This window comes from Nanorana parkeri, unplaced genomic scaffold (assembly GCF_000935625.1).
Source record: "Nanorana parkeri isolate BGI_ZX_2015 unplaced genomic scaffold, ASM93562v1 scaffold621, whole genome shotgun sequence".
Classification (NCBI taxonomy): domain Eukaryota; kingdom Metazoa; phylum Chordata; class Amphibia; order Anura; family Dicroglossidae; genus Nanorana; species Nanorana parkeri.
The window spans coordinates 677,452-692,225 of NW_017306889.1; the positions used below are offsets into that span (position 1 = coordinate 677,452).

General features: G+C 39.2%; 1 protein-coding gene across 1 annotated transcript in view; it reads left to right on the top strand.

Annotated features, from left to right (window-relative positions):
- LOC108792265 (fibrillin-2-like) overlaps positions 1-14,774 on the top strand; it is a 153,745-nt gene that overhangs the window by 98,128 nt on the left and 40,843 nt on the right. Inside the window, exons 9-19 of the mRNA XM_018563004.1 lie at positions 1,097-1,249; positions 1,615-1,806; positions 3,592-3,735; positions 5,986-6,105; positions 6,675-6,800; positions 7,246-7,368; positions 9,173-9,448; positions 11,047-11,100; positions 12,444-12,569; positions 12,777-12,902; positions 13,022-13,141. Of these exons, the coding sequence (XP_018418506.1) occupies positions 1,097-1,249; positions 1,615-1,806; positions 3,592-3,735; positions 5,986-6,105; positions 6,675-6,800; positions 7,246-7,368; positions 9,173-9,448; positions 11,047-11,100; positions 12,444-12,569; positions 12,777-12,902; positions 13,022-13,141 (1,560 nt within the window). The remainder of the gene's footprint in view (positions 1-1,096; positions 1,250-1,614; positions 1,807-3,591; positions 3,736-5,985; positions 6,106-6,674; positions 6,801-7,245; positions 7,369-9,172; positions 9,449-11,046; positions 11,101-12,443; positions 12,570-12,776; positions 12,903-13,021; positions 13,142-14,774) is intronic.

Consider the following 14,774-nt stretch of genomic DNA (forward strand, 5'->3'; position numbering starts at 1 on the left):
CCAGCTGAAAATCTTACGATTTTCGACTGGTTTGAATGATGCTCGGGAGACAAATGTCGAACGGGCCGGTGTGCGCACACTGCCCGTTCAGCATTGCAGTCATCGGAAGCCCGCCCCTCAGGGGGGCAGGCTTGCGATGATCGCAGGTACGATCTGCCTGTCCAAGATGGGCAGATCGTAAGTTCTTTTAATTACTTTACAACCATCGCAAGACTAAGGTCTTGCGATGGATGTAAAGTGTATGGCCACCTTTACACTTTAAATTGACCTGCATTTTTCTTTTACATTCTTGAATACCTGTTCGCTGTTAACATTTTCCCCAGAGAAATACAACTCAGTGGCAGCAAAGGCATGCCAATGAAGACTGCATACCATACACCTATTAAATTCTCTAAATCCTAAAAAATTTTCCTAGAGGAAATAAAAATGGATACCCTAGCTTGCAGTAGAGAATTATGATAATATTAGTCATTATACCTATGAAGAGTGAATTTGATTTATAATGCAGCCTGATGTTTCCTAGAATGCATCCTGTAAACCCTCTTTAGCAAATGCCATTATTTGCAGCTCTTGGCTGCCACAATTACCGTACTATATTCATAAAAGATACTTAGAAGTGAACCTGTGGTCATGTATTCCATAGTAAGTGTCTGGTATCCCAAAATACAGGGTTGCCTTATTAGAGGAAACTGGGACCACAGGTCTCTTGACTGCTCTGGTTCACCCTCGCCACTCTTCTAATTGCCCTTCTGGCAAATAAGGTTGCCTCCATACTGTGCATACATGATTAAAATATCTAAAAAATCAAATCATAGCAATTAACGCACAGCAATGAAAATACCACCTGTATTATGCTTTTGCAAATGAAGCCCATTGAGAGTTCAATATAATTGTAAGGTGTGGCTTTTGTTGCATTCTTTCTGAAGAAAAACAGAAAATGTTCTGTTTGGCTTCATTTTGCATTCCTCATATAGACAATACATAGTGAGTACAGTACAGTTTATAAATACTTCATTTTTTGCCTGCCAGTTTATTTCCTGCTAAAATTTTAAATTTAGTTGGCTGCCTATTTGTGATTTCCTGTCTTTATTTCCAGATCAGAGGACTGGCAGCTGTTTCTCTGCTTTAATTGGGGGCCGATGTGCTGGGGAACTTCCTGGCCAGTACACAAAAGGACAATGCTGCTGTGATACAGCGCGATGCTGGGCCTTAGGTCAAATCCCAGAGATGTGCCCAGTCAGGGGGTCTGGTAAGTACTCAGTGTATCCAGCTTTTTTCATGTGCTACAAACTGGTTGATACATTTTAGAACTGTTAGCAGGCATTTTTTGGAAGTGTGGCCTGAAACTACACAAAACCCTCACATTCATAAATGTTGCTTCCAGCTATGGCATGGACACTATATATTCTGAAAATACTTTGTTGAGTACCTTGCATGTATAGCATGATATGTAACCAAAAAAGTGTTGTAACTGTGCTTTACAATAAACTCACATAAAAATGTTTGCTTTACACTGTTTAGAAACATTATCTAGAAAGTAAAGGGTTGTTATTACTAACATTTTTCTCATATCTTTTGAAGAGATAAAATTAGTATTATTTCTTGTGTTTACAGATGAATACCGTAGACTTTGCATTGAAAGCCTGCCCTTAGGCCCTTCATATCCAGGAACTTTTTCTGTCGGCCCCGGTAGCATTGGACCTGGAGGTGTTGGCCCTGGAGGACCTAATGGATATGGTCCCATTGGGGTTGGACCCAATGGGCAAGGAACAATATCTGGCTTACCGAGTGTGGGCACTGAAATTGGTAAGACAAATGTGAAGGAATTATTAATATCAATTTACTGTTGATTACATTAGGCAGCCAAAGAGCTTAACCAATAGCAAGCATTTACTTTAAAGTCCATAACCAATAAAAAAAAGTAGAGGTTTATAATTACCATTCATGTTTATTCTTTTTTTTGCATTGTTTTTTGTATAGCCTAAAAAAGGTTATCATATTAGGTAATCACAACATAACATTTTTGTCTAGAAGTTCCTGTTTACTTTTCAGCCTATGTTTTCTCGCTGTGATCACTGTAAGTGAGCAGACTCAAGTGATGTTCCAAGCTAGACTTTATTGTGTACCACAATCATGTCCTTTGCCACGTCTATGTGATGGTTTTAACCTTGATGTTTTCAAGTGAAAATGAAGCCTGTGCTGACTACATGTACCACCTATGTACACTGTGGAAGCTATTTCTCATAACTGTACCTACTTAACACTGCTGGTTACATCTCAGAACAGTCCCTCTACTTGGTCCTCGAACTCTAAAGCTGGCCATACACATGGCCATTGTCATTCAATTTCAACGACTTTCCATGCACCAGGAATTACACATACAAGCAATCTCCCACGCACTCATTTGATGTACCACCATATATCTGTCGATTGTGAGTTCGAAACTGGGTGATAAGTTGACAGCTTCATAACAGTTTATTTAATGATTAAATCAGAAAGGAAAAAAAAACTTTGGAAATGTTGTCTAAAACAATCAGATGTTCCTGCCAAGTTTGATTGGAGCAATTTTGATCCCATCTCTTTGTGGTTGATCAAAATCACTGTTTTATGAATTCAATTGTTTTGTGATTTCAGCCAGATATGGAATCGAAAGTTCGATCACTCTATCACTATGCTGCATGTATAGGCAGCTTAAGAAATTCAGCATATTATTAAGAGGCTGCAGTCAACAGTACTGACAAAGTACACAGTATTCAAGGTGTTGCTCAGTATTTGAAATCACCACGCTCCATCTAGTGGCCTTTAGCTATCACTCCAGAGAATATGCTCACTTTAGTACTAGCTGACTAGTGGGACCACTGGTATTTAACCTGGATTCTCTTTTACAGACTTCATTTAAACACCCTTTTAGATGTTAAAGTGACATTAAACCCTCAGATTTTTTTAACATAAACCAATACTGTAATGTGTGCCTTACTGTAATCCATGGTTGTTTCCCTTCTCTTTGCTGCTCTTCCTTTTAAATCCTCATGTCTTCTCATGCTTGGGAAGAACTTCCCTTTTCAGCTCAGGGCCTCTTCCTGTAGTGCTGGCTCAGGTTTTTAGCCTATACAAATGTATACACAGACACCGTGTATCCATTCCTGAAACAAGGCAGTCTGCTGCAAAACAGAAGTTCTGCAGAGCATGAGAACAGATACAGATTTAAAAGGGAGAGCAGCAAAGAGAAGGGAAACAACCACCAACAACCAAAGAGAAGGGAAACAAATCTGAGGGTTTAATGTCACTTTAAGCCCTGCCGTGAACTTCTCAGAATCAGCTGTATGTCTTTGTTTCACACACTGGGAAACACTGGTCGAATCCTTTTTAGCCTAGCAAGTTTGACAACGGAAAAGGTGTTTTGTCTTCTATAGAGTAGTACGGATTGAAAAAATTACAATGACTAAAGCTGACCTAGTTATTTAATAGACTGGTGCTGGACATATTATATTACACACAACAGTGCAATATTTATTTAAATAAGTATAGTACATAACACTGTCAATGTGTATTGCACACTGTTACAAGTTGTATTTTTTTTTTACATGTAAGGAACTGCTACATTGAATCAGACAGGAGATATCTGCAAGCACTTCACCAACTTGTGCCAAAATGGACGCTGCATCCCTACACCAAATAGTTATCGGTGTGAGTGCAACATGGGTTACAAACAGGACAGCCGACTGGAATGTATAGGTAAGGCATTAACTGGACACATGAAAATCGGACCAACTTTTCTACATGTTTAAGGTGGAACCCTTAAAATGTATTTCAAGTCTAAGTGAACCCCTGATAAAAATCATTACATCAAAAAGAATTACAGGTTACAAGGTCAGTAAGTATTTGACACCTAGACCAGATAATTTATTTAATACTCCCATCTCTATATGACAGAATTATTTTCAGTAGTAATCAGGAAATTGAACAAATTATTATTATTGACCAGTAAAAACATGGACACTGATAACTGTGGTGCACTTTGACATTGTTGGTCAGGGAGAAATGGCCCCTTACATTGGTTGGTGGGAAAGTTCCTGCATACATTGATGGTCAGTGAAGTGATCACTAACATAACTAGTAGTGAGCACTTCACAATATTCTTTATAGCTACCAAAATCTATGTAGTGCAAGGGTCTGCCTGATTAAATACAAATTGATTGTATAGTTTAGGTAGGCCCTTATTTTACATAGTTATGGTAAACCAAACATTGATAGTACAACGATTGTATAGTCAGATTGTATTGTGCACGGTGAGCTTCTAATTGGTGGTCAGTGGGAGAAGTGACCCTTTAGATTGGCAGTCATTGGAAGAGAAGGACCCATTTATAGCGGTAGCCAGTTAAAAGAATGCCCCTAACAGTGATGGCCCCCTGTCCCACACCACCCAGTAAAGTTGTTGCTAGAACCTTCAATGCATCATCAACCAGGAGAGGAGTCCACCAATTCCCACTTCTAAAGAAACACTAGCAACATCTGGAGGTACCGTAGGGCTCCACAGAACCGGGGTTGAGTAAAGCTGGTCTAGACCAGGGGTCCTCAAACTTTTTAAAACGAGGGGCCAGTTCACTGTCCCTCAGACATTGTTGGGGGCCGGATCAGGAAGCCAGGAGGCGGGTGATGACATGCTGCCCAGCTTCCTGATTGGCTAGGCAGCAAGCTTCAGTTGGTAGGCAGCCTGGCTTCCTAACCAACAGTAAGCTGGGCGGCACGTTCTGACCCACCTCCTGGCTTCCTGATTGGCTAGAAAGCCGGCTTCACTTTTTTCTAGGCAGCCTGGCTTCCTGACCAATCAGGAAGCCAGGTGGTACGTCATGACTTGCATCATGGCGTCCTGATTGGCTGGGAAGCAGGCTTCACTTGTTGGTAGGCAGCCCAGCTTCCTAACCAATCAGGAAGCCGTGACACGAATCATGACATACTGCCCGGCTTCCTGATTGGTCAAGAAGCCAGGCTGAATAGAAAAAATTGCTGCAACAGAGCGTGCTGGTTACTACTTAAACCGGCGTGCGCTGTGTGCAGCTTCTGAGAATATACGCTATTAACGTAGCAGGAGCTCTGCAAAATGCGCAACCGGCTTCTCCGCTACGCTAATAGCGTATATTCTCAGAAGCTGCACACAGCGCGCGCCGGTTTAAGTAGTAACCAGCACGCTCTGTTGCAGCTTCTGACAGCGTGGGAGATGGGACGCTGCGTTCGTCGGTGGATCTAGGGATCAGGCGAGTATTAAAACATACATACATACATACATATTTTTTTATTTTTATTTATGTTCCCAGGGACATTTAAAAATGTTGTTAACTTACCCTGGTGGTCAGTGGGTGCTCCCTGGTTGTGGGGGGTCTGCTGTGGCCGCAGTTGCAGTGGCCCCCTACGCCACCTCTCTGCCACCTGCGCCCAGTCAGCCCGCCCGCTCTGTAATCCCGGCCGCTCAGGGGGGTCCTTAGATAGACAATCCACTTTCATGACTTTGATTTATCCTGTTGTTAAATAAAAATAGACTTATTATGGATTTGGTCTCTTGAGACTGTCATGAAATACACACATGCGCAGCACTCATCCTTCATTGACATGCTGCCATTTTGTCTTCTTCTATGATTCTCTCATCACTTTAATACCCCATCACCCACTATGATCTGGTCCCTCATCCCTTCACTTCACCTTATATTCAATGCCCAGTCTCCTTTTTCTCTCTCATGCACAGTTATACTGCCTCCGCTGCTTTCTACTTTTCACCTAGTCAGTGCCCTTTTTTCTCTGCCCCCCTCTGATCCTTCTCTTGTTCCTGCCCTTTAGTTTTCCTGCTGTCTCACTAAGATGTCCACTGGGTTATCCGCTATCACTCCCTTCTGCATAAGTTAAGTTCACTGTATAAATCAATAGTCAGCCTTCTTTAAGAAGAATCCTATAATCATTCGAATTGTTCATCAAGATCTTTTTTATTTACAGATGTAGATGAATGTGCTAGTAGTCCATGTATTCACGGAGACTGTGTGAACACACAAGGATCATACCACTGCAGGTGCCATGAGGGGTTCCAAAGCAACCCCACCAAACAAGCATGCATTGGTATGTAACATCTATTTCTGCATATCTCTAATAAAACAGGTTTATCCAAAATGTAATTTCACATTATTTTTGTTCTGTGTACATGCAGCTATTGTCGTAAAAAAACATGGTAGTGGCCTAACTTTTTTTGGACTAACATGCTACATTTTCTATTTTGCCCATGTTGTTATTATATAATTTCATTCGTTTCTGACCAAATAGCAGTAATCTTGTTATTTATTTGTTGACTTTAACAAGCTTAAAGAACATTCGCCCAAATTTGTCTACACGAAAAAAATTGCAGTAGATAAGTGATGATTTAGCAGTATTCGATTACAAGCAATCATCATATTTCTGTTTGTTATACGAATTTTAGAATATCTGCAAAAAAATGTGCACATCTGCTTTTTCTAATCAGATACATGCTCATGGTTTAGTAAAACTACTATTGAGTTTGTTTTAAAGCCATATGACACATACTGAATGGCACTGTAGATGTAGCACATAGGTGGACCACATCATCTTTTTAAAACATCTGTTCTTCTGGTAAATATTTGTATGCAACATTAAACCTGTCTTAATGTTTCTAGACATTGATGAATGTATAATGAACGGAGTGATGTGTCGGAATGGGCGTTGTGTGAACACAGAGGGCAGCTTCCAGTGTATCTGTAATGCTGGCTTTGAGACTACTCCTGATGGAAAGAATTGTGTAGGTGAGTGAATCAAAGATTTCCAAGCAGCAAATATGTGAACTCTACTCAGAGGTCTGTTATGTTTTTGAGACTACAATGTAAGAATATTTGTAATGATGACAAAACTGATATCAAAATAGCTGGATCAATAGTCTAAATCAGTCTTTAGTGTGAGTGCTTTTGGTACTCACATATAGGAGGTCATTATGTTATTGTAAATTCTCTGTTAACTCTTTAAGCATGGCATCGTTTCTAGTGCTGTACACATATTTTGCAACAATATGTCTACATATTACTGGCTGAAATAAGTTTTTTATGTCTTTTTAAGATAAGATGTGTTCTCAAAGGAAACCTTATTGGTATAGCTTAGGTAGCAGCTGTTGGTAAAATGCAAAAAATAGGCATGCGAGGAAAAATATTTAAGCTTTTGCGTTTTCCAGTGGCTAAATGTCATCTTTTTTTACAGATCACGATGAGTGTGCAACCACAAACATGTGTCTGAATGGAATGTGCATTAATGAGGATGGCAGCTTTAAATGTATCTGTAAACCTGGCTTTGTGCTGGCACCCAATGGACGCTACTGTGTTGGTAAGTCCCAAAGATACTACTATATAAATACATCACAGTTACTTCCTACTTTTCTTTATAATTTTCTGTTGCAGGTATGAATTCTATTATTTAATGCTGTGTGTAGGCCTTTACTTATTAAACAAGCAAAGTGCGGTAGTTTGTGGCAAGCGTTCATCATTCATTAATTCAGTTAACAATCATCAACAGTCATTTTCTTGAAGCTAATGAAAACATTAATCTCATTGGTTGCTATGAGAAACGTGTTCTTTGCTCCTTAAAAGGCATCCAATATAAAATGAAAGGAATTTATCAAAACTGGAGCAGACAAAATCTGGAGCAGTAGCCCACGGCAACCAATCAGCCTCTCTGTTTCATTTTCAAATCTTAACTGAAAAAACTGAAGAGAGAAGCTGATTGGCTGCCACGGGCAACTGCTTCAGAGTCTGTCTGCTCCAATTTTCAAAAATTCCCCCCCGTATATTTTAAGTTTTAATTTAGATTCATAAGTACATCGGTCCTCTGCAGGATGATAAATGATACTAGAATGGTAGGCAAGTTCGTGAACACTACATGCCAAGCATAAAGGAAGACACACCCTTTATGTATCCCTGTCTACGACGACTACTTGAGTCTGGAACGAACACATTTTTTTTTCTTTTCTCTTACATTTAAAAAAATATGTTTTTGTAATCACATTTGACATACCGCTTTCCTCATTGGACTAGGTTGAAAAGTTTGTATTGTATTGACTTTGGGCTTGGTGTAAATCCAATTCGTCTGACTTCGCCCAAGCCTGCTCAAAACTGTGACCAACACCCCCACTTCCTCCTGACCCAATCAGTGGCTGCAAATGAGGAAAATGCATTCCCTGCAGCTGTGGGGCAGGGAATGCCTCTGGCACAACTTATTGGGCTTGGGGGGTAGTGTCGGTCACAATTGCGAGCAGGCTTGGGTGAACTAGGGTGAATTGGGTTCACACTAACCCAAAGTCATCACTACCAAGCATTTATGGGCCATTTTCTTCAACAAAAGTTTGTCAAACAGAGTAGAGCCAAAACTAGCAGACACTGCTCAAATTTTGGCCGAGTCAACAGAACTTGGACCTGAAATTCACGTAGTCTAGGTTATGCTGTAGCTCTTCTAATAAAAATCAACTTGTATCTTATTTTTATGGCCAAAAAGTAGGTATTTTCCTTAATGTAAATGATCTCATCTAAAAATATTTAAGCTTTAGATAATGTTCTTTCTGTTTGTCTTTCCTAATAGTTTAATATTGATGGCCATATATGTTTGCTCTCAGAGTAGTGATTGTGCTTTCCTGTCAATAGGCCTCTTAATTTTGGCACTCGGTCTGTCTGTTCTCAAGTGTATTTTTTGTATTTGAAATTGAAAACAGAAAACTTAACTTCTGACAGACATGAGCGCCAGTTGAAAAGAAGTGTGAGACTGTGTATATTAGAAAAATAAATAATTCCAACTCATACAGCTAATGGTTTCCAGGTAAAACTTTTTTTAAGGACTTTAGAAAGGCTGCAAGTACATGCAAGATTATGTGAGTAAGTTTTGGATAATTTAATAGAAAGTAAATAAGAACTTGGCCCTGACCCAGATCCTACTGTAAAAGATTTCAAAGGAGTGTCAGTCTGTGGGGATTTTCTCCCAGATGTCCTAACAATAAAACATGTTTCGTCATGCAAGTGTATTCTCCCACTGTCATCCTGTTCTGGACTCTAGCTGTGGTACACCTTCACAAAAATGTTTGATCTGCTCCATGTGTTTGAACTATTACAAAGTTGCTAGAGGGTTTTTTCTTTTATTATAGATGTGGATGAATGCCAGACCCCAGGAATCTGCATGAATGGGCGCTGCATAAACACAGAGGGTTCTTTCCGTTGTGAGTGCCTTGGTGGGCTGACAATTGGCATTGATGGCCGAGTATGTGTGGACACCCACATGAGAAGCACCTGCTATGGAGGCATTAAAAAGGGCACCTGTGCCCGCCCCTTCCCTGGTGCTGTCACCAAATCTGAATGCTGCTGTGCTAACCCTGACCATGGATTTGGAGAGCCCTGCCAGCCTTGCCCCGCCAAAAATTCTGGTAAGTATATATGACTCATTTGTGGTGGCCGATTTGAGCGTTTAGTTGAATCTGTAACAAAAATAAGTTATATTTCTTAGCTTTGTCTGGAAAGGTTCTCATTTATCCAGGCCTCAGTAAAGCTAGCAGTAGTTAGCCACAAAAAAACTGGACTTGTTCTGTAACATTTCAGCTTTAAAGAACAACTACAGTTAAATGTGACTAATACTCATATTCAAACATTAAAGTAGAATTAAACTATCAAACTTTTTTTTTTCAATAATAATAATAAGAGCAAGCAAATATACATTGTCTAGCAAAGTATTTATTTAAATTGTTGCCCAAGCTTTACAGTCATCATATTTTCAGCTGGCAACAAGTCTCTCAGTTCAGCTTCCCTGAACTTCCTCTCCTGTCCAGTATAAGATCACAAGAGACAGAGCAATCTCCAGCTGCTGTCCATCTACTAGCTTGAAGGAGGAGAAGGGAGAGGAGGAGGAGCAGGGGGAAGGGAGGAGGGGAGTAGCATGCTGTGCTGTGTGTTTGTGGGGACACACTCAGCTTACTAGCACACACAGGGGCGACTCTATGGGACTCTGCAAAGGAAAGGAGCCACCATAAAAATGGATTTCAGGGCCAGTGCTCAGAGGATCAGCTGATTCTGCAAAAGCTTAAGCTTTTAAACATCAACAAGCAGCATCCATTGTAAGTGATTTCATCAGTATTTGAAATAGATTAAAACATTTTGACTTTAATATCACTTTAAATTACAAAGATGTAAGAAAATAAATATAAATCATATTTTACAAACTGGGTTGCATAAAATGATAGTCAGAAACAAGATTTAGTGAATCAAAAAGTAATACTATTGCTTGTTTGTGTAGGTATTCATTCATGTACTGTATATTAATATTGAATGCCCCTATGAAATTGGCACATTCAGATGAACTGATATACTGCATATAGTCAGCCATTTTCATAAACAATTTTTGTCCCCAAAAAACTTATTATTTTAGTAGTAACAACACCAGCAAATATACTGATAAGCTTGCACAACATTATATCCAAATGTATTAAAGGAGAAATATATAATTCAATGCTCTATTGATCGGGAAATCAGCGAAAACATGCCGCCAATTGACGACTTCCCGATCCTCTCCCTGCAGAGAGCGGTGACTGTCAGTTGCCCTCTTCATTTTTTCCAGCGCTCATTGGAGCTGGGGGAAGGAGAAGGCACAGCTGGTTCTGCCTCTAGAGAGGCAGAGCCAGCTGTTAATGAGTCAGTGGGGGGACCTTGACAATATTGTCAGGATCCGTCCCGGCTGCGGAGCGGTTCTGCCCTCTCAGCATATAGGGGTCAATAGCCTGCTATATACTGAGTTTTGGGTCACCGGAAGACATTAGTATATGTCCTCCTGTGACCCTGAAGAGAGTTGGCCCATAGTTCTCTATTAAGTTATTGTATAATTTCACTGATATAATAATCATATATCTGGATGTGTTTCACATGTTAGTCTGCAAACTTACCCCTGTAATATGATCATGGTCTAAGTGATTCAATGAAAAACATTTTATAAGAAAGATTACCCAATGTAACAGAATGTTCTGTTTCTTTGCAGCTGAATTCCAGGCTCTTTGTAGCAGTGGGATTGGAATTACTGCAGATGGTAGAGGTGGGTGTTGGACTATAAGTCCTGTTGATATTTCTGCTTTGTTACTGCTCCATTTAAACACAAACAAAGGCAAACGTATTTTATTTTGCATTGTACTCTGTATTTCTAATATATTTCATTAAAGGGAACGTATTGTTTTTTCAATTGTTTTTTAGATATACATTTAAAAGAGACCAGCTTAAAGTAAATAATCTCATTGTGCTTTATTATATTTCTTTGTATAATTTGTAATTGTACCTGTACATAGGGACAGCCATATTAGTTCATGCCTTTTATACTAGTTCCTGCCTTTTAGTGCTACACAGTGGTTGTCCTCTACGGCTTCTTTTCACAGTAAAAGTCTAGGGGGTTGATTTACTAAATGAAGGGTGGTTGTTCCCATAACAAAGTGAGTGTTCACTCAATTATTAATGTGAAGTTATGTTCACTTTGAATACCCATGTGTAAGGGATTAAAAAAAAGGATTGTTGCTTGTATGTGAATGGAACACTGCTGAATACAGCTTTACTTTATTCTGTAAGCCAATTGAACATTAATATTGCAAAGTGAACCATTCCTTTTCAATCAGTAGATCCATAGACCCATAGTTAGAGCCAACATGTGACAATGAAACTGTCAAACATCGGCTCTATTGATCCGGCTCTATTGATTCGCTCTATTGAGCGAAAACATACCGCCTATCGCTCAATTCCCGATCATCTCCCTGCAGAGAGCGAGTCACCCCTCCCCACGGGGATTGCCCCCCTCCCCTCTCCGTTTCTCCAGCTCTGACTGGAGGGCTAGACGAAGGCAATAGCCCGCTATATACAGAGTTTTGGGTCACGGGGGACACAGTATATGTTCTCCCGTGACCCTGAGGAGAACTATAGAAAAAAAAAGTTGCCCCATAGTTCTCCTTTAAGTAATTCAAGCATTGGTGTTAGTGAGATAATTAAAAATTCCTCCAGCATTGGTGTTCAGTGGCATACTTACATTAGGCACAGAGGATCACTGTCTTGCACCATCAGCTTCCTGCACTGACAAGTGATGTCTGCATCAGAACTATGCAGGCACTGTCGGGCAGAACATCACTCCACCAGACTGTGTCAATATAGAGACTTTGCTGGGTGTTGAAACTGCTGGAAGTGTACAAAGTAAACAACATATCAAAAATGACTTTAAGATAAACTCTGCAAAGATAACTGATAATATGTGCTAACTGAAAATACACTACACTATTCTTAAAATCAGTGTGATCTATTCTTTTTTTTTACATTTTGTACAGATAATGAGAACAGTTAACATGTTAAGCCAAAATCAAATATTTAGTGATACATAAATTATTTTTCTCCTTGTTAATTCAGATATTAATGAATGTGCTCTGAACTCTGAAATCTGTCCCAATGGCATTTGCGAAAACTTGCGTGGCAGCTATCGCTGTATATGTAATGTGGGCTATGAATCAGATGCTAGTGGAAAAAACTGCGTAGGTAAGTTGGTTATCATTGTTAAAAAATGTTTTTCTTATTATATATACACAAATGTATGCCTTTTTATATGCTGGGCATGATATTTGCTGTTGTACCGCTAAACGTGAAGTGAACATTAGATTGTATATCACTTTAAAGTAGCATTCTGCCACACAGACTAGGTATATTTATCCTTGTGCTACTAAACTCCATGCTATGCCTTTATAGATGTTGATGAATGTGCTGTGAACCGCCTGCTTTGTGATAACGGCCTCTGCAGGAACACTCCTGGCAGCTACACATGCAGCTGCCCTAAGGGTTACGTCTTCAAACCTGAGTCAGAAACCTGTGAAGGTAAGTATTCAGCACTGTAGTGGACATTTCTGGTTTTATAATTGTATGCTTGTTTACTGTGAGAATTTCAGCGTACTTGTCTGAAAACCAATGCTGAAATATTTTGTTCCCACTTTTAGATGTCAATGAATGTGCATCCAACCCCTGTGTTAATGGGGTCTGCAGGAACAATGCTGGCTCCTTTGTGTGCGAGTGTTCATTCGGAAGCAAACTGGATCCTACTGGGACTATTTGTGTGGGTGAGTGTTATTCAAATTCTTCTGGTTTTCTAGAGGTCTCTGTGGAAGTTTTTATAAATATAGATCATGGATTTGCTGTAGTTAGATATAGGACTTTTTTCTGAATGTTGACTAGCTTTTTCTCTTTTTCTTTTTACCATCATAATACACAAGTGTCTCTACTTACTCGTTATGGGATAATTCTTTATTTTGAGTGACGATAGTATTAAATGTATGATTTCTGTTACCATGTCTTCTGATCATTGAAGCATTTCTTATTTATCAATATTCATGTCCTTATACTAGAACTTAATTTGTCACTTTATAAACACTAATATCTATCTATCTATCTATCTATCTATCTATCTATCTATCTACCTATCTATCTATCTATCTATCTATTTATCGATCGATCGATAGATAGATAGATAGATAGATAGATAGATAGATAGATAGATAGATAGATAGATATAGATATATATAAACATGCAACAGTTTTCTGTATTTTGTGTAGATTGTTTTTTTGTTTTTTAAAAGCTTGTTAAGTTTTTTCAAAATCTATCTACCTATCTATCTATCTATCTATCTATTTATCGATCGATCGATAGATAGATAGATAGATAGATAGATAGATAGATAGATAGATAGATAGATAGATATAGATATATATAAACATGCAACAGTTTTCTGTATTTTGTGTAGATTGTTTTTTTGTTTTTTAAAAGCTTGTTAAGTTTTTTCAAAGCGTGAACGGTGTAGCATTATAAGTATATCTAAACTTTATCACTAGAATCTCACCTAAGTTTTAAAAGTTACTCACCTTACACCCCGGCTTCCAAATGCTTCCTCTAGGCAAGAAATTGAACTAGTGGACCTTACATGGACCTTACATTTTGAATCAAGTTGTTCTCACAAAACAAACAAACAAACAACATTAGACAGGAACAGGGATGGCCTTAAGCCTTTAGGCGCCCTGTGCGAGAAAGCTCAACAGCGCCCCTCAGTGACCAGACCCCTCAGTAACCACACCCCTCAGTGACCACACACATTTTTCCCAATTTCCGCACCATTTAAAGACTCCCATTTTGTTAAGCCCCAAAGAAACATATTACAAAGTATGATAAAAATTTAACTTTTATTCAAAGGTATTAAACTTGTAAGCACAATATAAGTATTCTTATTAAATAAAACAACTGTAGGCAAACAAGTGGTAAACAATAAATGTCGAACTAAAATAGAGTCTATAAAAGTAAAGTGTCAGGTTGTCTTGCAGACCGTTTAATCAAGCAACTGCATCTAGAAAAGTACAAATAAAAAACAGAACACAAAACCTAGACTACATGTTAAATGAATGAATTACTATTTGCCCGAATATACGAAAAATTTATTCGGGCACATAATACCATGTTGGCCACCGGTGCGTTCCGCCAATGCGTGCCACCATCTAGGAGGCGGGGACCATGATGTCACATGACGCCATGCATGCGTGGCATCACATGCCGATATAGGCGCCACCATCTTGGTGTATACTTAGATATACACCAAGATGGTCGGCGCCCAATACGGGTGGATTGCCTTCAGAACACGCCAGTGGCTGAATCCAAAATAGCATAAAATGTGTTTTGTTTGATGAAACGAATGAAAACGTTTTTAG